We start from the raw sequence: 25,935 nt of genomic DNA, 5'->3' as shown, positions 1-25,935 counted from the left end.
GCTGCAGTGACACATGTGCCTCCTCTAGGCACTTTCACCCCTGCTTAGGCAGTAGGGGACAGCTCCCCTGATTGTCCCAGCATGCACCAATGCCAGTGAGCTTTAGGTGTGTGTGTGCATGCAAACATGGCTGAATTGTGGAAAAAGGTGTTGTAAGTAGAAAATTCAAATCCCATTTTTCAAATTATTAACATGCAGCCAAACCTCCAGCCCTGCTCTACCTCCCTCTAGCTGGCCCCCCTTAGGACAGAGATACCCCATATAGAACTGTGCTCAGGGCTGGCTCCAGGGTTTTGGCCGCCCCAAGCAGCCAAAAAAAAAAAAAAAAAAGCCATGATCGCGATCTGCGGCGGCAATTCGGCGGGAGATCCTTCGCTCCGAGCGGGAGTGAGGGACCGTTCACCGAATTGCCGCCGAATAGCTGGACGTGCCGCCCCTCTCCAGAGTGGCCGCCCCAAGCACCTGCTTGCCAGGCTGGTGCCTGGAGCCGGCCCTGGCTGTGCTCCATGATTTGCAAAGCTTACGGACCCCCTGCATGAATTCCCATGTGCAAACAAGCCCTGTGCAATGGAACCACACTACAATTATTCACCCTATCGAATTTTTGCTGCTGATCTAGTAAGTAATTGTGAGGTGGTGCATTAATGTAGATGAAATATATGGGCCCAAAAGTCAAAGGTGTTAACATAACCCAGTCACTGTCCAACATTAACCAATTTTAAACAAGGTTTGGGATGCAGAGACCTCAGCCTGCCTGGTGCCATGGCAAACATGCTGTTAACAAGCCTTGTAACCTTTTGTTAAAGACACAGAAAAGAAGGCACAACGGTTAAGGCATTTGAACTCTAAAGTAGTAAATAAGGCTTTCATGTCCACAACATCCTTTGTTCCCTTTCCCTTTAGCTGGAGAGAGTTTTTGAAGTAAAAATCCCTTTGTTTGACAGTCTCTTAGATGGGAATAACTCTCTGTTGGGTAAAAGGGAAGTTAGTTGAGATGAGCTGGAGCCAGGGGTCTTGGAACAATTTGTATAGTGGGGGTGTTAAGAGTCATTGAACCAAACTGAAAACTCTGTGGATGATGGAAACCACTTCAAGCCAAGGGGTGCAGCCACACCCCAAGTTCCAACACCTATGGCTGGAACTGCCGCTGTTGCTGTTAAAGACAAATCCCATTTCATCCCAGGTGGAGCCGATACAGGTAGCGATGTTATCTGTCTGTCTCTCTCTCTGGCCTGGTTTGGTCAGGACGTCTCAGGATTAGGATGTCGAAGGCCCGGAGTCTCAGAAGAGGTGGGGGTGGCAGTCTTGATGGTGAAGCATGGTTCAGCAGCCTCTGTCTGTTCTTCCTTATTGTCCCCCCAAAGTCTTTCTTTCAGGACCTGCGGTGGGGTGTCTGCCACACATCAGGCCTGAAGGGGTTAAGGTGGCTAGGTGGGCCAATTAACTGCCTAGGCTGCACGTGGAGGAGGAAGAGGAGCCAGGAAGCAATGAGGACTAATTAGAGATGAAGTTCAGCTGGGGAGGAACAGGAGGGGCCTGTATAAAGCCCATTAGCTGAGAGCAGGAAGGGGTTGTGTAGGCCAACTGCCCTTATGTTCTGTCTGGCTAAAATTATGATGATAATGGTGACAGAAAGATTGGTGGCCTGGTTGGAAAATAATGGCATTACAGATAAGGTGCAGAGTGGTTTTAGGAGAGGAAGATGCTCCATTGCTGAATGGGAAATGGGAATACCAAAAAGTATGAGGCACAAGGGCTCCATGATAGCGGTCTTTCTAGATACTGAAAAGGCATATGAATGCGATGGAGGGAAGGCTTGCTGTACAAAGTAGGTGCACTAGGGATAAGGGGAAGAATGTATGGGTGGATTAGAGAATTTTTGAGTAAAAGGATCATGCAGGTCTGAGTGGGAAAGTTACGTCAAATTTATATAATATTAAAAATGGTACACTACAGGGAAGTGTTATCAGCCTGACCTTAATTAATATTATGGTCTAGTTATTACTTAGTCCTGCCTTGAGTGCAGGGGACTGGACTAGATGACCTTTGAGGTCCCTTCCGGTGCTACACTTCTGTGATTATAAGTGATCTCACAAAACAAATAAATGCCGGAGTAGTGTCACTCTGTTCACAGATGATTGTGATCTGTGGGTTAGGAGCAGGAATATTGAGGTGTCAGAAAAGAGAATCAACAAAGCATTAAAAGAGACCTCTGACAGGGGAAATGCCTGGGGTTTCAAGTTTTCCACTGCTAAAACCAAAGGACTGATCTTTACAAAAAGGAAAGTTACAAAGGAATGTAAATGGTATTTGTATGGAGAACGAATAGATATAGTTAAAAGGTTTAAATTCTTAGGGGTAATCATAGAATCATAGGACTGCACTCAAGGCAGCACTAAGTATTATCTAGACCATTCCTGACAGGTGTTTGTCCAACCTGCTCTTAAAAATCTCCAATGATGGAGATTCCACAACCTCCCTAGGCAATTTATTCCAGTGCTTAACCACTCTGTTTTTCCTAATGTCCAACCTAAACCGCCCTTGCTACAATTTAAATCCATTGCTTCTTGTCCTATCCTAGGGGGTGAGGGATAGTTCAGTGGTTTGAGCATTGGCCTGCTAAACCTAGGGTTATGAGTTTAATCCTTGAGGGGGCCATTTAGCAAGCAGCAGGGGACAAAAAAACCTGTTAGGGACAGTACTTGGTCCTGCTAGTAAAGGCAGGGGACTGGACTCAATGACCTTTCAAGGTCCCTTCCAATTCTATGAGATAGGCAAATCTCCATATTATATTATTATTATCCTCAAAAGTTAAAAAAAAAAAATTCTCCCTCCTCCTTGTAACAACCTTTTATGTACTTGAAAACTGTTATGTCCCCTCTAATTCTTCTCTTCTCCAGACTAAACAAACCCTATTTTTTCAATCTTCCTCATAGGTCATGTTTTCTAGACCTTTAATCATTTTTGTTGCTCTTCTCTGGACTTTCTCCAATTTGTCCACATCTTTCCTGAAATGTGGCGCCCAGAACTGGACACAATACTCCAGTTGAGGCCTAATCAGCGCGGAGTAGAGCGGAAGAATTACTTCTCGTGTCTTGCTTACAACACTCCTGCTAATACATCCCAGAATGATACTTGCTTTTTTTGCAACAGCGTTACACTGTTGACTCATATTTAACTTGTGATCCACTATGCCCCCCAGATCCCTTTCTGCAGTACTCCTTCCTAGGCAGTCATTTCCCATTTTATGTGTGCGCAACTGATTGTTCCTTCCTACATGGAGTACTTTGCATTTGTCCTTATTGAATTTCATCCTATTTACTTCAGACCATTTCTCCAGTTTGTCCAAATCATTTTGAATTTTAATCCTATCTTCCAAAGCACTTGCAGCCCCTCCTCGCTTGGTATCGTCAGCAAACTTGTGTACTCTCTATGCCATTATCTAAATCATTGATGAAGATATTGAACAGAACCGGACCAGAAACGATTCCTGCGGGACTCCACTCATTATTCCCTTCCAGCATGACTGTGAACCACTGATAACTACTTTCTGGGAATGATTTTCCAACCAGTTATGCACCCACCTTATAGTAGCTCCGTCTAGGTTGTATTTCCCTAGTTTGTTTATGAGAAGGTCATGAGAGACTGTGTCAAAAGCCTTACTAAAGTCAAGATATACCATGTCTACCACTTCCCCCCATCCACAAGGCTTTGTTACCCTGTCAAAAAAAGCTATCAGTTTGGTTTGACATGATTTGTTCTTGACAAATCCATGCTGACAGTTATTTATCACCTCATTATTTTCTAGGTGTTTGCAAATTGATTGCTTAATTATTTGCTCCATTATCTTTCCGGGGACAGAAGTTAAGATGACTGGTCTGTAATTCCCCGGGTTGTCTTTATTTCCCTTTTTCTAGATGGGCACTAGATTTGCCCTTTCCCTGTCTTCTGGAATCTCTCCCATCTTCCATGACTTGTCAAAGATAATTGCTAATGGCTCAGATATCTCCTCAGTCAGCTCCTTGAGTATTCTAGGATGCATTTCATCAGGCCCTGGTGATTTGAAGACATCTAACTTGTCTAAGTAATTTTTTACTTGTTCTTTCCCTATTTTCCCTATTTTCGACTCTGATCCTCCCACTTTTTGCTGGGGTGGACCCCGCCGCCTTCCCTTTGTCTTCCCCCCTAGGCCCCACCCCTGGCCAGGCCAGTGTGGACCCCTTCCAGGGAGCCTGGGCAGTTGTGGGAGGGCTGAGAGCCCGGCCATGATAAGAGCTGTACGGGCAGCTGTGGGGAGCTGCGGCGGTGTGGACCCTCCACCTGCCCTGTTCGGGAGATCCGGGGAGTGGGGACACGGGCAGGGGGCTGATTTCAGCCCCACCCCACCCCAGGCAGGGGGGAACGGGCTTCCAGCTTGGCCAGGGGTGGATCCTCAGGGGGCGGGGTCCCCCCAGCCCCTCACTTTTGGGAAGGCTCCGACACCCTTGGGACATTATGGCTTAAACAAGACTCTTTTTCAAATAAATAGACACAAAGATGGACTATGTGCACTCAGTAAGGTGGCCCCTTTTCTGGGTATGTTGGGGCTTTGATAAAGAAAGGGAGGAATTCAAACATCTTAAGGTTAAAAAAATTACATTGTTATTTAGTAAAAGCATCGGGGAAATGGAGTGTTATTAGAAAGGGGCTGCTATATTACCTGAAAGACGCAGAGCAAGAGGATATAATCTGCAAATATTGAGGAATGATAGTTGGTGGTGACTATAGACTATTTAGTCAAGTCAGCTCTTGATGGCGTGTTGTAGGGTCCCTGGGCTGGAACCCAGTGTAGAGGGTGGGCCTGGGTTCCCCTATCAGCCACTGTGGAAGTGGCACTGTTAAGGAGCAGTGGGTCATCATGAGAGAATTTGATACATGCACACCCCCCCCCCCGAAGGGGAAAATAACAGTGACCTGGCCAGAGGGCCAAGCCACAAAATGGGAGCACTTGAGTCCTGAAAGAGCGAGACTGAGAGAAGTGACGGAGTGAGCAACCGCAGGAAGGGGCTTCACACGGGCAGAGCTAATCCCCAGATGTGGCCAGAAGTAGGCACTCCAGCGGTGAGTAGAGCATCTCTGACAGGGCACCAAGAGGGAGTGCTGAGTGGAATAACTCATCCCCTTATTATTTTGGTCACAAATTAGGCCTTGTTTCCAACACAATACTTTCAGTTTATTAATTTCCGGACTCACATTTTCTTATTTACCAAGCATGATCTTAAGACACTCCTTCAGTTAGATCAGTGGGCTTTTTTGTTTGGACTAATTCCATTTTTCTCTCTGGCTTTCTTGTGCCTCCTTATAACATTCTTTATTAAAAATAGCTTGATCTACTTTTCAACCGGGCCAAGCAGGCAAAAACTTCTGGGCCCAGTTGTCACAAAAGACTATTATCGCTGGAGGTGCTGATATGGACCCTCCCCCCCATAGTATTTGAGCTCCCTGACTTAGAGCGGAAGGTCTATTGACACACACAGTCAGTGAGTTATGGATTGCAGCTGAGAAGCAGGACAGTCATGTGGGCATATCGTTGGTTTTGTTACTCAGCAACAATGCTTGGGCACAGCCAGTTTAGCTTGCACAACATGGAAGGTGACCTGCGATGGGGAAAAATGGGTTTGGTGCCCTTTTTTTGCTTCTTTCTGGTGAAGGAAGGGAGGGCTGAAAGGTGTGGGTTTTCAGATTATTTTTTGACATGAGAAATTCAGGCCTGTTTTTGCGGAGGGCTGGGGAAGCAGTTGGGTTCTCTGACCCCACAAAGCTGTGCATTTACATTAGGAAACATTCCTGTGTTTGAACCTGGCTGGGAGCGCTTGAGTTAGGTGGCACAATGCTGAAGTCAACATCACTAGCTCAGGTCCTCCCCCTCAATACGAAGAGAAGCCCACAGCTACCCTGGAGGCCGGAGCTGATTAATTCAGAGGGAAACTGATTTTTATTCATTCTGTTTAAATCATGGGGGCTTGTTCATTAACACCTATTTCACACAGATGCTTAATGAACAGTGGGGAAGGAAAACTCCCCTTATTAGAGTCCATCCATGCCCCAGCCAGTACTTTTTCTCAAGTGCGCTTCAGTCTGAGGGACATTTCAAGTCCCCAAACCCCTCCCTCTGGGTGTTGCCCGTTATCGATTCATACCCCCAGCAACAAAGACGCACATGAAGTTGGAGGCAGGGCAGGAAGGACTCCCATAGCAACAGCCCGGCAGTTTCCTTCCTTCATCATTTGTTGGAGTCCCTGGTTTGGGGCCTTCCCTGTGTCCCACCTTCTGCTCCACCCCATTGGCCATGGAGGGCTGAGTCCTGCCCCGTCTCTCCAAGCGCTAAGGAAACTCCCTGCTCGCTCCTTTGGCTCTTCCAAGGGAGGGAGACTTCCAGAGAGGACAGAGACGTGCAGGCTTGACGGTCCCGATACTCCGAAGCGAAGCGAAAGGTAACAGCGTTCTCAGGCCTTGTGCCCATCACAGAGCCGCCAAGAGAGGGCGGGGATCCTGCTTCTGCCCCTTCCAGTCCCCGCTCTGCAAAGCTGGAAGCGGGGAGAGGAGAGCTGGGGCAGGAGCCCAGCGTGGTGTCTACACGCGCGCCCTAGCCCTGGCCAGCGCTGTAACCCCAGCACCCCGGGAACACGCCGCGGGGTGCACGGGCAGGAGCCAGATCGCCGCCGTTCAGGGCGCGAGTGGCTCGTGTGAACAAGGTTCAGCTTTCTCAGCCCGTCCTGCTCTGCTGCTCCTGCGGTGGGTGACGGGTCCCCCCTTTTCCTGCCCCGGCAGAGAGCTGCAGGCAGGGGGCGGCGATCAGTCCCGACGGGGCAGCCGCTTTCCCGCACCGAGCTGGTGGCTTCGCCCTCCCACCTGCCCGCAGGGAGGCTCCACAAAGTCCCCACGGTCCAGCAGCTCTCGCTGGCCCCGGCTCCCGCCCACGCACACTGGCTCCGGCTCCGGTTCTTCCAGCGGTTGCCAGGCAGAATCCGATCCGGTTCGGCGGCCGCTGGGCGGAGCCGGGCCGCCCCTGCTCCCCGGCAGCTCCCTGAGCCGCCCGCCAGCCCGCGGTCCGCAGCAGCCGGCAGGTGAGCGGGGCCGGGGGCGCAGCCTCCCCCTGGGGCCGGGCTGCCCTGCTCCCCGGGGAGGTGCCCGCCCGCTGCCCAGGAGCTGTCCCGGGGGCGCGGGGGGGGGGGAAGTGGGGGCTGCCTGCCACGGGGCTGGGGTCCTGGCTGGCGCTGGGGTCCGCCCTGGTCCTCACCCCGCCTCGCAGCGAAGGCAGCCCCTGCCCAAGTCGCTTGTGCCGCTGTTCAGCCAGCGGTAGCCCCCACTGAGCCTCCAGCTGATGAGGGATCCCCAGAGGCCCCTGTATGGTGCTGCCCAGCCGCTGCTCTGTGACCCCTACCCCCATTTCTCACATGGGGAAACTGAGGCACGGAGGAGGTAAGTGACTTGCCCGTGGCAGGATTAGAATCAGTCCGGGCCCTGTGTCTAGTCCATGGAATCTGCCTCTCAACTAAACCATTGGGCCGTTCTGTGGGGCGAATGTAAATCCTCTGTTTCCCCCTCTTCGGTCCCCCACTTGTGGGAGTGTGGCTAGCACCAATGAATAGCAATAGGAACCAGCCACCTGGCTGTGGTTTCAGGCGGTTACATCCAGAGTCAACACTTCTGTTAAATCTGTTGTAGTAATGAAAGGTGCCCCTTGTGCTTTGCGTTGCTTGGAAATAGAAGCAGCTGTATAATCCCTATGCATTGTGTGTGTATAGTAGGTGTGTGCCCCTCCCTCTGGGGTGTGTGCGTGTGTGTGCAGTAGGTGTGTATCGTTCCCTATCCATTGTGTATCCCTCTCTGCTTTTCCTATCCTCCACTCCCTATAGCTACACAAGCCTTTTAGCTGATGAGATTCAGGAATATTAAAATAGCCACGTTTCGGTGCCTTTCAGTAGGAGCAGGATCGAACATTGATATTCATGTTTATGTTTGGTTGTGAGATGTGTAGCCTAGGATGGTGATTCTCAGCTCTTTCCATATCGGGGTCCCCCTTTCAACACTGTGATCCCCTGCCCTGTAGCTGGGATCCCTCCTGGCAGGGTGGTCACGCCCACCCACGCTGAGAATTCATGCCCAAAGACACAGACTGGAAACTAATGCGTGTGTCCTAAAATTGAAGACCTCTGCTAGTGTAACACCCCGGGGTGTAGATGTAAGCACACAAGCTGGGGATTTAAAAGGTTCTTAAATCAGTGTTAACTTGTCCACGTTGTGGGTACCTTATAGTAAGTAGCAGCTAGCAATAAACATTCTGAGCATGCGATGTGAATGCCAGGAACGCTGATCATTTCATTTCCTGGCATTCCTGTGTTCATTGCAGCCTGCCTGCTGTATTAGCCGAGGGTTTTGTACTGAATTCTCTTTTCTGAAAATGGAGGCAGGCAGGTGGGCATACTGCGGGGCAATCGAGTGATTGGGTTCACCTCAAACTTTCCAAAATACAAAGGTCTGATGCCAAGCATGGAAAGGGTCAGGCCGCGAGGGGAGATTTGGGGGGAGCTATGAGTGGAAAAAGTGGTTCTAATGAACGTTATCATGTGACTTTAATCCCAGTGCTTCTGAATCTTCACCCTCCCTTGGGTGCGTGCGTGTCCACACAGAGCTGGGGCAGTGGGTGGGCGGGAAAGCAGCCCGCAGGGTGAGGGATCTCAAAGGGACATTCTGTTTCCTGCAGCAGCAGCTGTGCCAGGCAGCCAAAGAGCGGAGTGGCAGCTGCTTGTCACAGCATGCAGCGTGAGGAAGGAGTGCTGAGATGGCCAGGGGTGCTGATGGTAGAGTTGCTGCAGAGCCGTCTGTGGGGGTGGGGCTCTATTACCAGAGGATTCCCGGTGCTTTTGAGACAATCCTTTGATGGCGCCTAGCTCATGGCGCATTGAAACCTAAGGGTTAATTAGAGCTTTTGCTATGGCTCTGAAAGCCACAATAGCCTTTGCTGACAAAACATTATTATCTATGCAGAGCTAGGTTCAAATATCAAACAAAACATTCCTGTAGCCGTGAGGAGATGTGAGGAGTTGTTGGTCTACACAGAGCACGAGGAAGGGATGTTGCCAACTCTCTCAGCTTTATCATGAGTCTCAGGATATTTGGTGTCTCTGCCTAAAGCCCCAGCTCTGGGAGTCACGTGACGATGTGAGAATTGGATTCCATTTGAAACAGGAAGCTTCTAGCCCAGGGGTGGCCAACCTGAGCCTGAGAAGGAGCCAGAATTTACCAATGTACATTGCCAAAGAGCCACAGTAATATGTCAGCACCCCCACATCATCTCCCCCCCCAGCTTCCAGTGCCTCCCACCCACCGGCAGCCCTGTCGATCAGCGCTTCCCCCTCCCTCCCTGCACCTCCCGATCAGCTGTTTCGTGGTGTGCAGGAGGCTCTGGGGGGGAGAGGGGAGGAGCGAGGGCACTGCAGGCTCAGGGGAGGGGGTGAGAAGCGGTGGAGTGGGGGCAGGGCCTGCGGCAGAGACGGGCTGAGCAGTGATCACCCCCCGGCACATTGGAAAGTTAGCACCTGTAGCTCCAGCCCTGGAGTTGGTGCCTGTACAAGGAGCCGCATAGTAACTTCTGAAGAGCCGCATGTGGCTCCGGAGCCACAGGTTGGGCACCCCTGGTCTAGCCCTTACAGCTGCAGAGAAAATCCTAAAAATGTGAATACTAAAGATGCAAAAAGCAGAAGGCAAATACAAAGACCTCCAAAAGGAATATTTGTCTTAAAAATTAAGATTAAAAAAAAAAAAGTGTCCTGATTTTAGGGGGCTCTGATCATTGGTTTAGGAACACTCAGGTTGGCAGTACTGATAAGGTCAAAAATTCTCAGAATCTGTCTAGCAGATGGGCCAGATCTCCAGTGGCATCATTATGGTGATGCCTCTCAGGATGGGAATCTTGTTCCACTGCTTTTCCCCTTTCCCTGAGACTCTTCCGCTCCCCCCTCCCCCGTTGACATACAAAATGTAAGGCCCCAATCATCTGCACATGGAATCCTCACTGACTTTAGTAAGCGCTTACCTATTTACCAATGCATCCAGCGGTAGCTTGGTACCTCACAATGCAGGCTTGCAGGATAGGGCCCGAAGGGCTTGTGTTGACTTCAGTGGGCTTTGGATCAGACATCCAGGCCTCGTGGTATTGATTTGTCAGAGACAAAATCCCACCCGCAGCTCTGCCAGTTCAGCCTGGCACAGGGCAGACAGACAAACGCCACCTGGGCTGGATTAACAGCGCCACCCAGCAAACTCGACCTGCAGGCTGGCTGTCTAGCAGCTTGAGAACTCAGCCTCCGGCTCTGTGTTGTAACTTGCGGTGTTCAGGAGGAGGAGTCTGCCAGTCTCAGCAACAACACAGCAGAGCTGGAGAGCTTCGTGCAAACCTCCGGGGGGGAGGGGAAGAAATTGGGGCCTAAATAATTTGTGCCCCTTTTCAGTAGTGCTTTGGCCCATGCTTTTAACCAGGGGAAGGAGTTATCGTTTGTGCTTCGTTCTGTTGCAGTTTGCCCCGAGCTCTACTGAGAGCATGCGGATGTCCATGCTGAACGCAAGGGAAGCCCCACTCTGAAGTAGCTGTGCTACTGGTTCTGTTCCACTGCAGCTCTGACGTTCCCTCCTCCTTCCGAGGCTGCCGTCCCATCATCTTGTCTGTCAGCTCGTCCCAAAGGGACTGGACATCCTGTGTGACCTTGGCCAAATCACTTCTCCCCGCCCCTCATCGGGCCTCAGTTTCCCCTCCCATCTTTTGTCTCTCTTAGTTGTTTAGGTTGTAAACGGTTCCAGATAGGAATCGTCTCTCATTATGGGCTTCTCTATGCTAGAAAAGTGGGTTGAGGTTAGGTTGGAGTGTGTTAACTAACCTGCACTTATCCACAACACGTCCTCGTGTGGCTGCATTGCAATATCCGTAGCCTTCCCAGAGCAGGTCCAAATATCCCCATTATTCTAGCACAGACCCACCCTAGGTTTGTGTACAGCCCCTAGCACAAGGGGCTCCCTGAGATCATTTGGATCTTCCAGGTGCTTCCATTAATACAGATCAATAATAGTGTTGCTCAGAGGACAATTTTTGCGCAAACACTTGTGCTTCCAGTTGATTGAATTAATGCATTCAAATGTGTTTTGCATGGTGAATTTCTAGCCTCTGTGAGTGTGCAAACGTCGCAGATCCCGGAGTGTGCGCACTGAGAAGTGGAGGCTCTTCTATTCCATGAGTTGTAGCATTGTGGCCGTAATGATAGTACTCTTAGGCCTTGGCTATACTTGTGAAGCGTGAGTGTAGTCGCTCTCGCAGTCGCGCTGTATGTACTCCAGCTCTCCGAGGGGAGTAGCTTGCAGTGCTGTGAGCGAGCGTGCAGCGCTGCAGGCGCTGATTACACTGGCGCTTTACAGCGCTGTACTCGCTGCGCTCGGGGGGCGGGGGGCGTTTTCACACCCCTGAGCGCAGCAAGTTGCAGCGCTGTACAGCGCCAGTGTAGCCAAGGCCTTAAACACTGACTTGCGTAATGATCAACTCTCCTGTGGATGGATCCGGTGATGGGATCCGTTTCTGGTGAGGGGAAGTCAGAATTACTGCGTATCCCTGTTTGTGTTCATTTAGACAGCAATCTTCAAGGCACGTGCGGTGAGGGTCTACTGCAGGGGTGGGCAAACTTTTTGGCCCGAGGGTCACATCTGGGTATGGAAATTGTATGATGGGCCATGAATGCTCACAAAATTGGGGGTTGGGGTGTGGGAGGGGGTGAGGGCTCTGGGGTAGGGCCAAAAATGAGGAGTTGAGGGTATGGGAGGTGGTTCCGAGCTGGGGCAGGTGTTTGGGGTTCAGGGAGGGGGTTCTGACTGGGGGTGCAGGCTCTGGGGTGGGGCTGGGGGGTTGGGGGTGCAGGAGGGTGCTCCGGGCTGGGACCAAGGGGTTTGGAGGACAGGAGGGGGATCAGGGCTGGGGTAGGGGCACAGGAGGGGGTCAGAGATGCAGGCTCCAGGTGCTTCCCTCAAGCAGCTCCCGGAAGCAGCAGCATTTTCCCCTCCAGCTCCTACGCAGAGGGGCAGCCAGCCAACTCTGCGCAGTGCCCCGTCTGCAGGTGCCTCCCCTGCAGCTCCCATTGGCTGTGGTTCCCGGCCAATGGAAGCTGCGGGGGCGGTGCTTGGGGGCAGAGGCAGTGTGTGGAGCCCCCTGGCTGCCCCTACGCGTAGGAGCTGGGGGGTGGACATGCCGCTGCTTCCGGGAGCCGCGTGGTGCCACGGCACGTGCAGAGTGGGGCAAGCCCCCGACCCCGCTCCCCAGCTGGAGCGTTGGAGCAGGGCAAGCCCTGGACCCTGCTCCCTGGCGGGAGCTCAAGAGCCAGATTAAAACGTCTGAAGGGCCGGATGCAGCCCCCGGGCTGTAGTTTGCCAACCCCGGTCTACTGCATCGTTGTTGTTTGCGTAATGGTAGCATCTACGAGCCCTGGTCAAGGACCAGGACCCCAGTGTGCTAGGTGCTGTCCAAACACAGAACAAAAAGACAGTCAGGACCAAACAAAATAACTGCCCCCACATTCCTGTCTGCGTTGCAGTGATTCCTGTTTACGGCAGAGGATGTACGTGCAGTTCAGCTAAGCAGCTAACAAAGACGTTCTCTGTCCCAGCTCAGTGCCAGTGTAACTATTTCTGTTAAATAAATTTAATTCTTTTCTTTGCTGGCCTCAGTGCTGCTCACGGTTAGAGCCCGAATCATGTTTAGAGCCTGATTTTGGTTCCCTTGGGTAGAATTGTTCACCTAAAAATCAGGTGCAGTTTTGAGTGGCAGGACGTACAATATGACTGATGCTCTATTAACAACTTAGGAGCTCTCTCTGAAGTCAGTGGGAATTTTGCAGCTAGTATACTGCTAGAGAGGTAGTGTAGCCTAGTGACTAGAGCACTGGCCTGGGACTCAAAGGACCTAAGTTTATTCCTGGCTCTGCCACTGTCCTGCCGGGTAACTTTGGGCAAGTCACTTCACGGCTCTGTGCCTCAGTTTCCCTGTCTGTAAAATGGCGATAATGATACCTCCTTTCTAAAGCAGTTTTGATGAAAAGCGCAAGACAAAGCTGGGAATTTTATCACCGTACAGCATTATGTGACACTCTGAGATAAGCTAGTCGTATGCCATAACCAAACTTTCTTTATTATTAACGGAAGGAGAATCCTACTCCATCTGAGAGCAGTTGATCAAAATGGGTGAAGTCCTGACTCATATTTGTGCCACGCCTTAGCTGAAGGCTACACAGATCAGCCAGGCGTTCTACCAAGAGAGGTTACTATGGAGATATCCCTGAACTTAATTTTTTTTTTTTTTTTTTTTTTTTAATAAAAATCCATTACGTAGTTTGTGGTTTTTGCTCCAGAAACTTTGGGCTGCCCTTTTTTTTTTTAGTATGTCGAAACATCCACTGTGGTGGGGGATGGGAGGTGAATAGTCTCTGGGTTTTGTATTTGTGTCTCCTAGGATAAGAGTCACAACCACTCACGTGACAAACGTAAATGAAAACTTGTTATGCGTCTGAATTATTGAAACAAGCCATTGTGCGACTTAAAATGCAGCTACAGTCAGGGGAAAGAACGAAATAAAACAGCACCTTCTTATTGCACAAAGCTGCTGCGTGTCTGAGGCAGGTCTGCCCACTTCGCTAACACAAACCATCTTCTCCAGCGCACGGCTGGAGCGTGCTGCATTCTGTTCTGCCTAATGCACGACGCTGAATTCCTCTCACATGCTGTTTGCTCCGGTTTCTGAACCTTTCTTGTCCGTATTGGTCTAAACCAGACACTTGCAATGCCTCCAGGCAGAGACTTTGTCGTGCTACGTGACTGTAAAGTGTCCTGCATTCCTGTAGCACTATAAAAATAATAATTAGAGTGCTAGCAAATCTCTGGTTGCAAAATCTTCATTCCGGGAGGCAAGAAGAACAGAGTCGGTGGGGTTTCTTTCATTTCTTCCTACTGAGTTTTCAATTGGGCAGAAGTCTCGATGTGCAAAGATAAACTTGATGTGGTCCTTATTGACAGACTGAATATGGAGCTTTGATGCTATTTATGTCTGTAACTATAACTGTGTGTTACCACTTACTGATACAAATCTATTTCCAACTGTTATGGCCGGAGGAAAACATTGTGATGAAAAGTATTTGACAAAAAGGAAAACTTAAAGCTGACTACTCTGAGTGCAGCTCTGTCTTTTGCTGCTTATACACTGCGCCGGGCCAGATTCTGATTTCTGTAACATTGATGTAGAGCTAGAGTCACTTCATTGACTTCAGGGGCGTTACTCTGGACTTACACCGATGTCACAATTTTGGTGTCTAGGATATTGGAATTGGCTTTACACTTTATCAGGACTGGCAGCCGTTCAAAAAATACATAAAGAAATCAGAACACCGTTTGTGGAAAGGCTGAAATTTTGTTACCTAACAAAGATTCAGTAAGAAACTGTCAGTACAAAAATCATCGCAAGTGCAAATTATAGTTATCTGGAAAATGACAGCCAATAGAAACACGGATATTACGGCCTGTCTGATTTTTTTCATACTGTCGATCTGAGAGATCCATTAATTAAAAGGACTCGCGTCTGTTGGAAAATTCAGCCATGCTTGTTCTCTCACTGTGGTCCTGATTCAGCAATATACATGTGCTTAATTTTGAGATCATTGGGATTACTCTGGTGTTTAAGGATGTGCTGAATCAGGACTTGTGTAACTGAATATGCTGCTGTACATGACTGCTATATGTTTAAACAGTATTTCCTTCACTGGATTTTAAGCCCCCACAGATGATACACTTCAGATTGGCGTCCATCTCTCCAGGAAAGATAACCGTATTGATTCAAGTCCCCTACAGCAAAGCCCTTGCCGAGATAGTGGCCCTTGCATGCATATCTCACAATGTAGCAACTATCCATTTAATTTGCAGTCCTTGAGCACTGAAGATTCCAGTGATGATTAGCCTCCTTCCCATTAAGGTCTTGACCCTCAGGGTTAATATAGAAAATAACATCATCTAAATAAGGAGGCACTAATTTTAAACGTCAGTCCAGGTACAGCAGTGTAACATCTAGTATGGTACTGATATCTTCCCGTTTAATTTTTAGATAACAATGTTTCATATAGATGTCATTAGTCCTTGCTGTAGTTAAGAGACATTCACTCTGGAAGTAGCAATACTTTGAGGTGAAAAGTTGGCAGGCAAGACATAGGGGATATATTCTTCAGGACTTATTAAATATAAACCCGTGTGACTTTTAAAAATGCAATGCTGAGATCTGTATCTTGTAGATGGAATGTGGGAAAAATAAGTATTAACTGTCTCCTTTGTCTTTGTTTCAGGAAAATGGCAGACGGTTTTTCTGTAAGTTCTGACTTTTTAAACAAAATTCACAATCTTTGAGCATTATAAATGATGTTGCCTTGTACTAAAGCGTACAGTTGGTGTGGAAGCTAGAATTTCTCATCTTTTCTAGGCTGTATAGAACTCGTCAAAACTAAATTCAACTCTTAATCTGCACATTTAGTGCTGAAATAATCCCTCCTGGACATCTCAGGTTGGGCACCCAAAATCACCAGCAGCTCATGAATATTTAGGGTTGTGTGCACTGTCCCTGCTCTCATTGACTTCAATGGGAAGATTCTCATTGGTGTCAGTGGGAGTGGGCCCAGGCTCATGGCCATTATTCTGGCTTTCAATTGTATGTTTATTACCATAAACACCACACAGTGCAGCTTGCTGGAGTGTGATGCTTCCCAGGGGTGTGAGGCACCTTGCTACCACCTGCCCTTAGCATGAGGGAGGCTTGTCTGTGCCTACTCTGGATCCATTGGCAACACAAGCTGCCTTCCAGAACTTTCTGCAGGCCTTGTGTTCTCTGGACAGGTTAGCAACCCCCAACTCCTCAGAGTGTCCCTCTGAAGTGCCCAGTCCCTGATCCACTGAACACTCCCAGAACTCTCAGGTCCTCTACTCCCAAGGGAATAGCACACACCAGCGTACAAGATTCAACGCCGGATCATCAGTCTGCTGAAAACACAGCACTTAGATACATTTATAGTGAAAACAAGGATTTATCATCAAAGAGCAGATAGTAAGAAAGAATATTGGAAACAAATGGTTACATATAAAACAAAATTCTAACATGCTTTCTAGAGCTTAAACTTAACTCACAAGCCTTTTTCTGTCTCAACAGGATAGCTTACTCTAAGTCCTTTTCCCACTGTTTTCAGCCAGGATGGCTGAGATCCTGTTTCAAAAGATCAAGCCTGTTGGCAATGTGCCTTCACAGGTTGAAGGCTGCCAGAGCATCTTTCTGCACCTTCCCCCCACAAATATACCAGAACAGATCTTTGAGATTCATCTGAAAACTGGGATCCCTCCTCAATTTGCCTCTTCCTGTTAATTTCCTTCTGAAGTCTCCACAAGCTCTTCATTAGCATTTGACTCAGTGTGTTAATAGACTTCTACTGTAAGACACACAATGGTCCAGCAGGGAGATAAACATCTCCTCTTCCTGTCTGGAGAAGTTTGCCTCAAGGGACGCTACCTTTGAGTGCTCTGCCTTTAACTACAAGGCCTAGAGAACATAATTTGCTGTATATATGTGTAACTCTTCACATTTTCCATACATACATCGCATGATGATGATGATGACCAGTGTGCCACAGGTTTTTCATTAGAGACCTTACATGACATTATTTTGGTGAACCCAGGGGATCCCCGTGCCCTCTGCCAGTTGGCATCCAGAGTCTTTGGGTCATATAGAGACACTCCAGAGTAGCCTGTACTCCAAGCCAATGTCCCCTTCTTTCTAACCTCCCTAGGGCTCTCTCTCCAATCCCACTCCATGCCACCCTGGATCTCAAGGCTCTGTCCAGTGACAGGCCAGATCCTGTAGTTCGTGAAACACATTCCAAACCCCCTCTCCTGGTCAAGAAGTAGAATGATAATGAGCCTGCTGTTCGATGTTCTGGTCTCTGTCTGTCCTTTCTCCTCATAAAGCATCAAGAGACACAAGCATGTAAGGAATCAAAACAGACTCACGTTGGCTGGCAGGATGCAATGGCAGCATACTGATGATGTTTGTTTTCCATCCAGTTATCTGATGCTTTAGCTGGAGCCGGTAACACAAACCCAAATGCTCCTCCAAACCAAGGCTGGCCTGCTGGTCCCTGGGGAAATCAACCTGCTGGTCCGGGGGCGTATCCTGGAGCGCCGGGGGCGTATCCTGGAGCGCCGGGAGCCTATCCTGGAGCGCCGGGGGCGTATCCTGGAGCGCCGGGGGCGTATCCTGGAGCGCCAGGGGCCTATCCTGGAGCGCCGGGAGCCTATCCTGGAGCGCCGGGGGCGTATCCTGGAGCGCCGGGAGCCTATCCTGGAGCACCACCTGCCCCTGGACAACCAAGTGGACCTGGAGCACCTCCTACTGCACCACAAGTTGGACCTGGATTTGGATCTGTCCCTCAGCCAGGGGGACCTACTGCTCCACTGGTGACAGCTATATAATTTTTGAATAGCTTCCAGTTCTTAGACAATCTGCAGTGTCTGATAGGTTGAGAACAGGAGGGACCTGGGTGACTGAGAATGCAGTAGTGTGTGAATTAGGAACCGGAGCACATGGGGCTCAATCTTGCAAGGTGCAGAATCCTTCCTGGAAGGTGCAAAGTGCCCTCCTGTCTCCCAGCGTCCATAGGCATTGAGAGTACTCGGGCCCCTACAGGATCAGGCCCATAGTGCTGTCACCCAGCCCTTTAGAGCGCTGGTGTTACTGCCTAGGAGGTGGAAGTGCCAGTGTGCATACCTGGTCCTTCATGGTGAGTAAGGAGATGTTACAGAGCTGGGATCTTGCTGGAAGAAACTGATAGCTCTGAAAAACACCACGCTCCTTGTTGTCACCTTGCATCTAAATTAGCCCTGAACATTTTCATTCCTGAGGAACAATCCACTATTGCAATTTCTAAAGCAAACATCCCAGAAAATGTTAGTTATTCCCTTTTGTTCCAGACAAACTTGGTTCCTTGACAGAGATCTTAAGTCATTAGCTTCCAGCTACATTTATACTGTAAAGCACCAGTAACTGGGAAGTCTTCAGTCAGCGTCCCTTTAATGCTAGGGAGGGATGAGAGGGGCTCAGGGGTAGCTTTCCTGCATGGGTCAGTCAGCCAGGTGTCTAACAGTCTCCTGAGGAGCCTGTTGTGTTCCTCTGATCACTATCAAGCTATGAGAACTTAGGATTTGTCTGTGTATTTTTATAGATGTGGTTTTAAATGTCGGCTACGAGTCGGTTCTTGCTAATGAAACGTCCATGTTCTTTCACAGAGAGTCCCCTTTGACCTGCCCTTGCAGACCGGCCTCGTGCCTCGCTTCTTGATAACCATCGTGGGGACAGTGAATCCAAACCCCAGCAGGTAAAGTGAGCCGGAGCAAGGAGCGTCCCCAACGGAGCCAGGGTGACGATGCGGGGAGAGGAAGGGGTGAGGACAGAGCCTCTTCCAGCCGCGCTGCCCAGGGCAGGGCAGCAGCTGCCGGGGAAAGTGTCTGGCTGTGGTAGCAGCAGGTTGCCCCCTGCCCAGGCTCAGCATCTGGGGACAGGAGACGACTCTGAGCGTGCCCGGGGGTGGGGGCTCCAACTCGCTCAGCCGCTGTCCTGGAAGCCAATCCCGGGCAGGAGGCAGCGCGCTGGGAGAGCAGCTGAACATGCCGTGGGGAGCTGGCCCAGCGGGAGACAGAGCCCGCCCCTGCCAATGTGGAAGGGACAGGGAGAGCACAGGGACCCTGGGCAGGGCGGAGGCACAGGGGGAGGTCACGTATCCTCCCCTTTGGGCAGGGACCAGTCACCCTCTGTAATCTGAACTACACCTCCCTGGTTGCTGTTTTATGCTAACTCAGTGCAGCCTCTGCTTCCTATGAATTGCCCAATGTGTCCTTTCATTAAGCAGAAGTTTCTCAAACTATAAGTGCAAACTGGCGTGTGGAAGGGGCTATTGAAGCAGCCATTCAGATGAGGAGTTCACGGGGGCAGCCATGAGTATGGGGCAGGAACAGTCAGCCAGTCGGAGTGCAGTGTGTAGTGTGCTGTGGTTGTAATTTTAGACACACATAGGGTGACCAGACAGCAAGTGTGAAAAATTGGGATGGGGGTGGAGGGCAATAGGAGCCTACATAAGAAAAAGACCTAAAAATCAGGACTGTCCCTATAAAATTGGGATAGCTGGTCGCCCTAGACACACAGGGAGTTGCTGATATGCCCAGTCAGTGAACGCAGGACCTCGGGCTGCCTGTTTCATTACGACTGTGTAACTTGCATTCAGGTACCACTCTCCTGAAAGATAAATGTCCTTTTTGGCAGGACAGAAGTTTCTTGGCTTTCTGCTTTTGAACGTTGCCTTAGCTGTACTAGAGTCAGTGGCGCCAGAAACGTACGACCTTGTTTTCATGACTTACTCCTCCGCTTTCTGTGACTAAAGGCAACCGCTGTAGGAAATAGCCTACGAGCTGCACCACAATACAGTTCAGGGGTTGTGGAAAGAGCAGTTCTCTATCTCTTGCCATCTCTTACAGATTTTCACTGGATTTCAAGAAAGGGCATGACGTCGCCTTCCACTTTAATCCCCGCTTCAACGAGGACAACAGACAAGTCATTGTCTGTAATTCACTGATTCAGAATAACTGGGGAAAGGAGGAGAGAACCGCTCCCAGGTTTCCATTTGAAGCTGGCAAACCTTTTAAGGTACAAGCTAAACTTTACCCGGCAGGCCTGGTGACTGGTATACCTGGTACTGCACGAACTTGAAATGTGTATTTTCTAAATATCCGCTTTTAAATGCCATATATTGGACAGGAGTGTTCACTGGCTCCAGTGCCCCACTGCAAAAAGGGCACCACTGTGGTACTAACTGGCCCTTGCCTTTAGCAATCGAGGTGAATGGGCAAAAACAAGAAGCTGCCCTTTCAGCCCTATAGCTGGTCCTTCCAGCAGCCCTGGGAGACTCACATGGCTATTGTCCCTTTTGGTGACTAGAGGACTTAAATCGCCAGGGCTGTCATGCTGGTACCTTTCAACAGCACTACATGTGTGTTAAATTCCTTCTGATGCCAAGACTGTGTGTCAAAGCAATAGCAGTAGCTGCTCTGTGGTGCGGTGTGACAGATACGACCGGGTTCCCTACCAGCCAGGGCTGGCCAGTGCAGGACAAGCTAAGGGCCATGGAGTAAAGGCTTTGCTGCTTGCACAAAGGAGAAAGTCCAGTGAGTCTGGTTATAAAGAACCCTGCTTTAGTAAAAGCAGCAAAGAGTCCTGTGGCACCTTATAGATTAACAGACGTATTGGAGCATGAGCTTTCGTGGGTGAATACCCACCTTTATCGGATGCATGTAGTAAGGGGCACGTTAAGGTGGGTCTTACATTTTATGAAGTTGCCAGTTAAGGTATCCGTTCCATAACTTTCTCAACTGCTTCTGCCAAGGCTCTGGGCATAGCTTTTACCCCCTTCAAACCCTCTTCACCCCCCCCCCCCCATTCATGTTGCCTCTCTTTAAGAGTTACTAATTGGGTTGCTACACAGAGCTGTAATCATAGCCTTATGATGCAGATCAGGGAGGTCTCCCAGCAGACCACAGGGAAAGCCAGCTGATGCAGAAAACTGCTGGTCAAGGAACCCTTTCTACAGAACAGTCTAGTGGTTGGTCAAAGCCAGGCTGACAAGGTCAAGGTGCTACAACCTCTCAAAGGTTAGCAGGTCCTTGCCACTCACAGAGGGGCTGGGGCATAGTATCAAAGGGGTGCATCTTTGCCCCACCTAGCTAGCTAACACAGGGAAAAGTCTCTACTATAGGAAGCAAATGTCCTGTTACCATTGATTTGCTTTGATTGTGTGGTGGTTTGGTGGATTAAAAAAAACAAGCCCTGAAGCAAGTCCTTTTAAGGCCCTGAAGCTTGGAGGGTTTTTTCCCTTCCCTGGTTGGTGAAACAGCTCCCCAGTTTACACATCGCTACTGGAACATGTGGAAGTAGAGTTACAGTATCCAGGGCCCCTGCTCGCTCAATGTTTAAAACAGCCTAGCAAAGCTCTACTTGACGCAGGCAAGTAAAACAGCAGGTTGTTGAGCAGGTGTCTGGTCTGCTAGATATTCTTGACCATTTTACAAGGGAGCCTGGGCTTTAACAGGGAACTGTAACCCTGGGATAGCATGCAGTAGTACAGGTGGTGGACAAGACTCAAGCAAATGTTACTGAACTAGTCCTTATAAGGGAGAAGGGACTGAACCAACACTTGGCTTCAATTAGGGAAGAGAGATGCAGAATTAAGTGCTTATGAAAGGTATCAGAGGGTAACAATGAGGTCCCCCGTCCACAGCACTAGCACAGCATGGATGTCAGCCTCACTGCAAAGCTTTCCCACCAGCTCTGGAGGGATGACGGCTCATGAGGGATACTTTAATTTGAATCTTTGGTCAGTGGAATGGCAGCAGAAAGGCAAATGGCCATTTTTTGCAATAGACACTTACCCCTCACAGTGCCAACTTGTTTCACATCCACTGCTAGCTGCTGCCAGCGTGACAATGGTATTCGCCTAGACTTGATTCAGAACAGTCCCTATAGTCCCTGTAGCCTGAGACCTAGTCCCTGAAACAAATGCAACATTAAACTCATCTGCTTGTCTCACATTTTTCAGATCCACGTTCTGTGCGAGACGGATCATTTCAAGGTAGCTGTCAATGATGCTCACTTGCTGCAGTTCAACTACCGGCTGAAGAACCTGAATGAAATCACCAAACTCAGCATTGCTGGGGACATCTCTCTCACCAGTGTTACGCCTGCTATGATATGAGTGGGGTTTTTACACCAAGAAACATACTCCGGTCATTTCTTGAATAGCAGTTAACCTTTAAAAAAAAATAAAAATTGCTGGCTTCATTTATCCTTTGTACGATAAACTTAATAAAATACTTGTACTAGAAGTGAAATTTGCTTCCCTGTTATTTAAAAAGGGTATCAGAAAATGGGTACAAAAAGCTTCCCTAGCAAGCCGCGGAAGTTTAAATATGGCAAATATTTAGGTAAATGCATATTAAAGGCCCGAAGGGGTGTTTACCAAAGGACAGAACAGAGGAACGAGAGCTTTGGCATGGGCCCACCCAGAGAAGAAGTGAGGACCTCATTGGAAGAACAGCCTGATGCATGTGACCACTGGTCCTATGAGTAAAAGGAACAGCCAGGTCAGGATTTCCCTATCAGATGCCTGATTGGGTTGTGAATCTTCATGTTGTTTTAAACTGGCTCTGGGCAGAATCTGACTCCACACTAAGGGTAGGTCTACACTTACCTCCGGGTCCGGCGGTAAGCAATCGATCTTCTGGGATCGATTTATCGCATCTTGTCTAGACGCGATAAATTGATCCCGGAAGTGCTCGCCGTCGACGCCGGTACTCCAGCTCGGCGAGAGGAGTACGCGACATCGACGGGGGAGCCTGCCTGCCTGCTGCGTCTGGACCCGCGGTAAGTTCGAACTAAGGTACTTCGAATTTGCGTACCTTAGCTCGAAATGGGGGGTTAGTGTGGACCAGGCCTAATTGATACAGAAGTAAAAGCTCAACCATGCTCAAGATATCAATATTGGTCATGGTTTGGTCACCTCCTCTGAGGGATGTCACTAGGATCACTTTTCTTCCACATTCTCTCAACTTTAGAGAGAGTGCAAAACAGCCACTTTCTTTGCTTCTACAGGAAGCACAGCTGGAGCCTAGAGCATTCACTAACTCCTACTTGAACTCAATTCAGAAGGAAGCCTACAGCAAGATGCACTGTAATGTTTTGATCCTGTAAAGCACAATACAGCTCTCCACTCACCAATGTTAGCTGAAGATATTAGGAATAAATGAGGCTCAAGAAAAGTTACTCTAGAATTGCAGCTATTGGGGGGGGGGGGGGGGAATCAAATCTGGAAAGACCTTTTCAGACAAGCTAAAAGCTTAAGCATGTCCAAAAATTAATGTTATCAACTCCGGTAGCATTTAAATGGTAAGTCTCATTAAAGTTGAAGATAAAAGTTAATTAAAAGTTGCAACAGTCCAGCCTGACCTAGCTTGTTTGAAAAAAAAAAAGATGCAGGTATCTCCCTTCTAATGGTCAACCTTCTCTGACAAGAAGAGGCTGAGAGAACAAGAGGGGTTACACTTAATATAGGAAAAGCAAGAGGTTCAATAGTAACCTAGTTTATAAAATGTGGAATAAAAACTGTATTGAAAACTTGATGAATTCTTCCACTTAGGACAATGAAGTCCTAGCTCCTTTCAACTACTCCATACTATGAGCTAGTTAAAAACTTAAAGGAATTCATGTTTAAGTGGAGAGGATTTTCCTGGAAGGGGAATCTTCTGAAGAGACACTACTACACAAAGCAGCAACATGGGAAACTGACCTTTGCACCTGGTAGTATAGCTGGTGTGTAGTGAACTGAACAGTAAGAATACTCTGTGGGGCACTAGATTCCTAATAAGTTACATTTAGCTGGGAGAAATTACTCAGGTGGATTTGATTTAAATCACTAGCGAGGAAGACTCTATTTAATCATGGTTTTTTACATAAAAGCGCATTCTTGTTGGTTGTTATAACCTTAATACATATTCTTCACCACTCAGAGATAGATGTAGGTTTCCTTTTTAGAAGGTACACACTATACATTCTTAAACAGTGATTTATTTTGAAAACTTTTCAGGTTAGTTTTACAGCTACATCAGAAAATAAATGATGGTTTAGTTATTTCATTTACCAAAGGTAACTGAAGCAGATATTTATGAAGTCATTTGGGGAGGTGAACTCTCTCCAATTCAACAGGTTAATCATTAATATTTGGAGGATTTTCTTGCCATGCTCTATTAGGAGAACTTTACCAGACAGACATTTAAATTGTTTTATTTAACTGAAACAACATTAAGTATTCTGGATTTTTTTGTTCAACAGCAAACATATGTTTGTTTTGTTATAATATTATATGTCCCTCACTTCTCACATTTATCTCCAGACTTCTTCTCCTTGTCCAGATCTATTCCACCCCCAAAAATCTTTTAATCATTGAACTTTTTGAAACTTTGCACTTTTAGAGAGAGGTAAGGGATTGACTCTGCATACACAAATTTGCAGAGGGACAATAGAGTTGAGGTCTGTTATTTCTCACTTCTATATATTATTTATTTAAAAACATTTTTGCAGTTAACAAGCATGTTACCTCTGGAGACACAAATCTACAGTTTGAGAACTGCAAAACTAAGCGCATCTGATGGTATCTTCTAGACTGAGCACTAAGTCCTATTGGGTAGATAGAAAGATTAACCTAAATAATCTATAAAAAGCCTGTGGAACTCCTAAGATTGGGTCCCTAATCCATGAACTATTCGAACTCATTTACAAAACTTATATTCATGTAATGTTTAAGAAATTGTCTCATACTATAGAATTAGACTTTATAATCCCTATTCCATCATGAGATACCTTTGAGCTATAATGTATCTTTAGATATGCATTTTTGAGGGGAAAAACTTATAAAAAAAATCCAATTTAAATAAAAAAAATAGATTATTTTTAAAAATCATTGATTTTTATCCACCCTGAAATTACTCAAGCACCATGGAAATGTGTAGATACTTGCATCACAGAAAATACAGTACAGACAAGCTGATTCTCCTTCCCTCTCTAAAGTTTGACAGTGAGTTGGGGCTGTTAGCAACCTCCAACTTCAAGAAGAAGGTTTGCATGAAGAGGTGGGGAGTGGAGGGGGGAGAATACACTGATCACCCCAAATGGGAAGGAGCTGGAGTGGTGGCCTTGGGGATCTGTTAAAGTTGTACTTTCCCTTCAATCTTAGAGAGTCCATTTTTGGGATTTGATTCCATTCACATGCAGCACTCCCCAGGAAAGCTGCAATCTGAAGTCACATGAAGAACATCAGGACAGACATTACTTTAAAAGAAACCCTTAATGAACCTGCTTACAAACTTATCAAGAATGAGTCATATGTAATATACGAGTTGTACACTTAAGGTATCTAACAGATATGCCTTAATTGTGACATTACATAGTAAGGTGCAGGCAGTCTGAGTTGCCAGCAGGTGAGATGTGCTAGCCCAGAAGGACAGTGTCATCAGAACCCCCCCCCCACCACCACCATTTAACACTAGTGTATACAGACTAACATTTCACATACGAGTCTCCAACACTCCTTACTACACAGGATTTTTAAGAATACAGCTGAACAAGAAATTTGTCCTCCGTAAACGACGAATGGAGATGGCAATCTGCCTTGGGGACCGAGTTCAGCAAGTGGACCAGCACAGCAATCCTGAGACAGGTTAGCACCCTCATCTTTATTTCAACACACGACTAGTGTCATGAATACAGCACTTTCAGCTTAACATTCTGAAATAAGATCCCCTTGTCAGAGGTGAGATGCAGCAGAAAGCACTGTAACTATGGAAAGATACTAGGTATCTGACTAAGGAGTTGGTTTAAAGTAAAGCTAGGGGAGAATTGGTATTTTATTATACAAAATTGACTATTAGACAATGAAGAGGCGAAAAGTCACTTTTGTTTTTTAAATTATGTGTGACAGTTGGAGCTGATCTATAATAATTTATGAATACTGGATGTTGCCTTGGTTACTGGGATGTTTGCTGTATGAATATATTGATCTAGTTCAACCGGGGGCCATAAAGAAAAGGAAGGGTTCAGGATAAGCCACTTCTCCATTACCACTTGTAGGTTGTTAAGAGACAATGCCAAGACAGGCAAAGGCTCAGGAACACAGGAGATCAAAGAACTGTGGCAAGTTTAAGGAGTCTCTCTCTCTCTCAAAAAATGGAGGGGGAGTTTGGGGAAAC

At 47.9% G+C, this 25,935-nt stretch overlaps 1 protein-coding gene across 4 annotated transcripts; it reads left to right on the top strand.

The window, feature by feature from the left end:
• The first annotated feature begins 6,157 nt into the window (after positions 1-6,157).
• Positions 6,158-22,026, top strand: LGALS3 (galectin 3). 4 transcript variants are annotated; one of them, XM_008170924.4, is made up of 6 exons: positions 6,158-6,473; positions 15,399-15,420; positions 17,158-17,550; positions 18,379-18,467; positions 19,621-19,789; positions 21,735-22,026. In XM_008170924.4, exons 2-6 carry the CDS (start codon positions 15,403-15,405, stop codon positions 21,888-21,890), a joined length of 825 nt encoding a protein of 274 aa, XP_008169146.2. In that variant the 5' UTR covers positions 6,158-6,473; positions 15,399-15,402; the 3' UTR covers positions 21,891-22,026. The 4 variants fall into 4 exon arrangements, with proteins under 4 accessions (XP_008169146.2, XP_065449965.1, XP_023963358.2 ...); XM_065593893.1 differs by lacking the exon at positions 6,158-6,473 and adding an exon at positions 6,677-6,774; XM_024107590.3 differs by lacking the exon at positions 6,158-6,473 and adding an exon at positions 6,858-7,106.
• Positions 22,027-25,935: the final 3,909 nt, after the last annotated feature.

Source organism: Chrysemys picta, chromosome 4 (genome assembly GCF_011386835.1).
Source record: "Chrysemys picta bellii isolate R12L10 chromosome 4, ASM1138683v2, whole genome shotgun sequence".
Taxonomy (NCBI): domain Eukaryota; kingdom Metazoa; phylum Chordata; order Testudines; family Emydidae; genus Chrysemys; species Chrysemys picta.
This window is presented reverse-complemented; position numbering and strand designations above follow the sequence as displayed.

Bases quoted from the DNA above. Each gene is read 5' to 3' on its own strand.
- LGALS3 (XM_042841349.2), top strand. From the start codon at position 7,364: ATGAGGGATCCCCAGAGGCCCCTGTATGGTGCTGCCCAGCCGCTGCTC. The intron at 17,551-18,378 runs GTGACAGCTATA...GTTCTTTCACAG, and splicing joins GGGGACCTACTGCTCCACTG to AGAGTCCCCTTTGACCTGCC. The intron at 19,790-21,734 runs GTACAAGCTAAA...CACATTTTTCAG, and splicing joins AAGCTGGCAAACCTTTTAAG to ATCCACGTTCTGTGCGAGAC.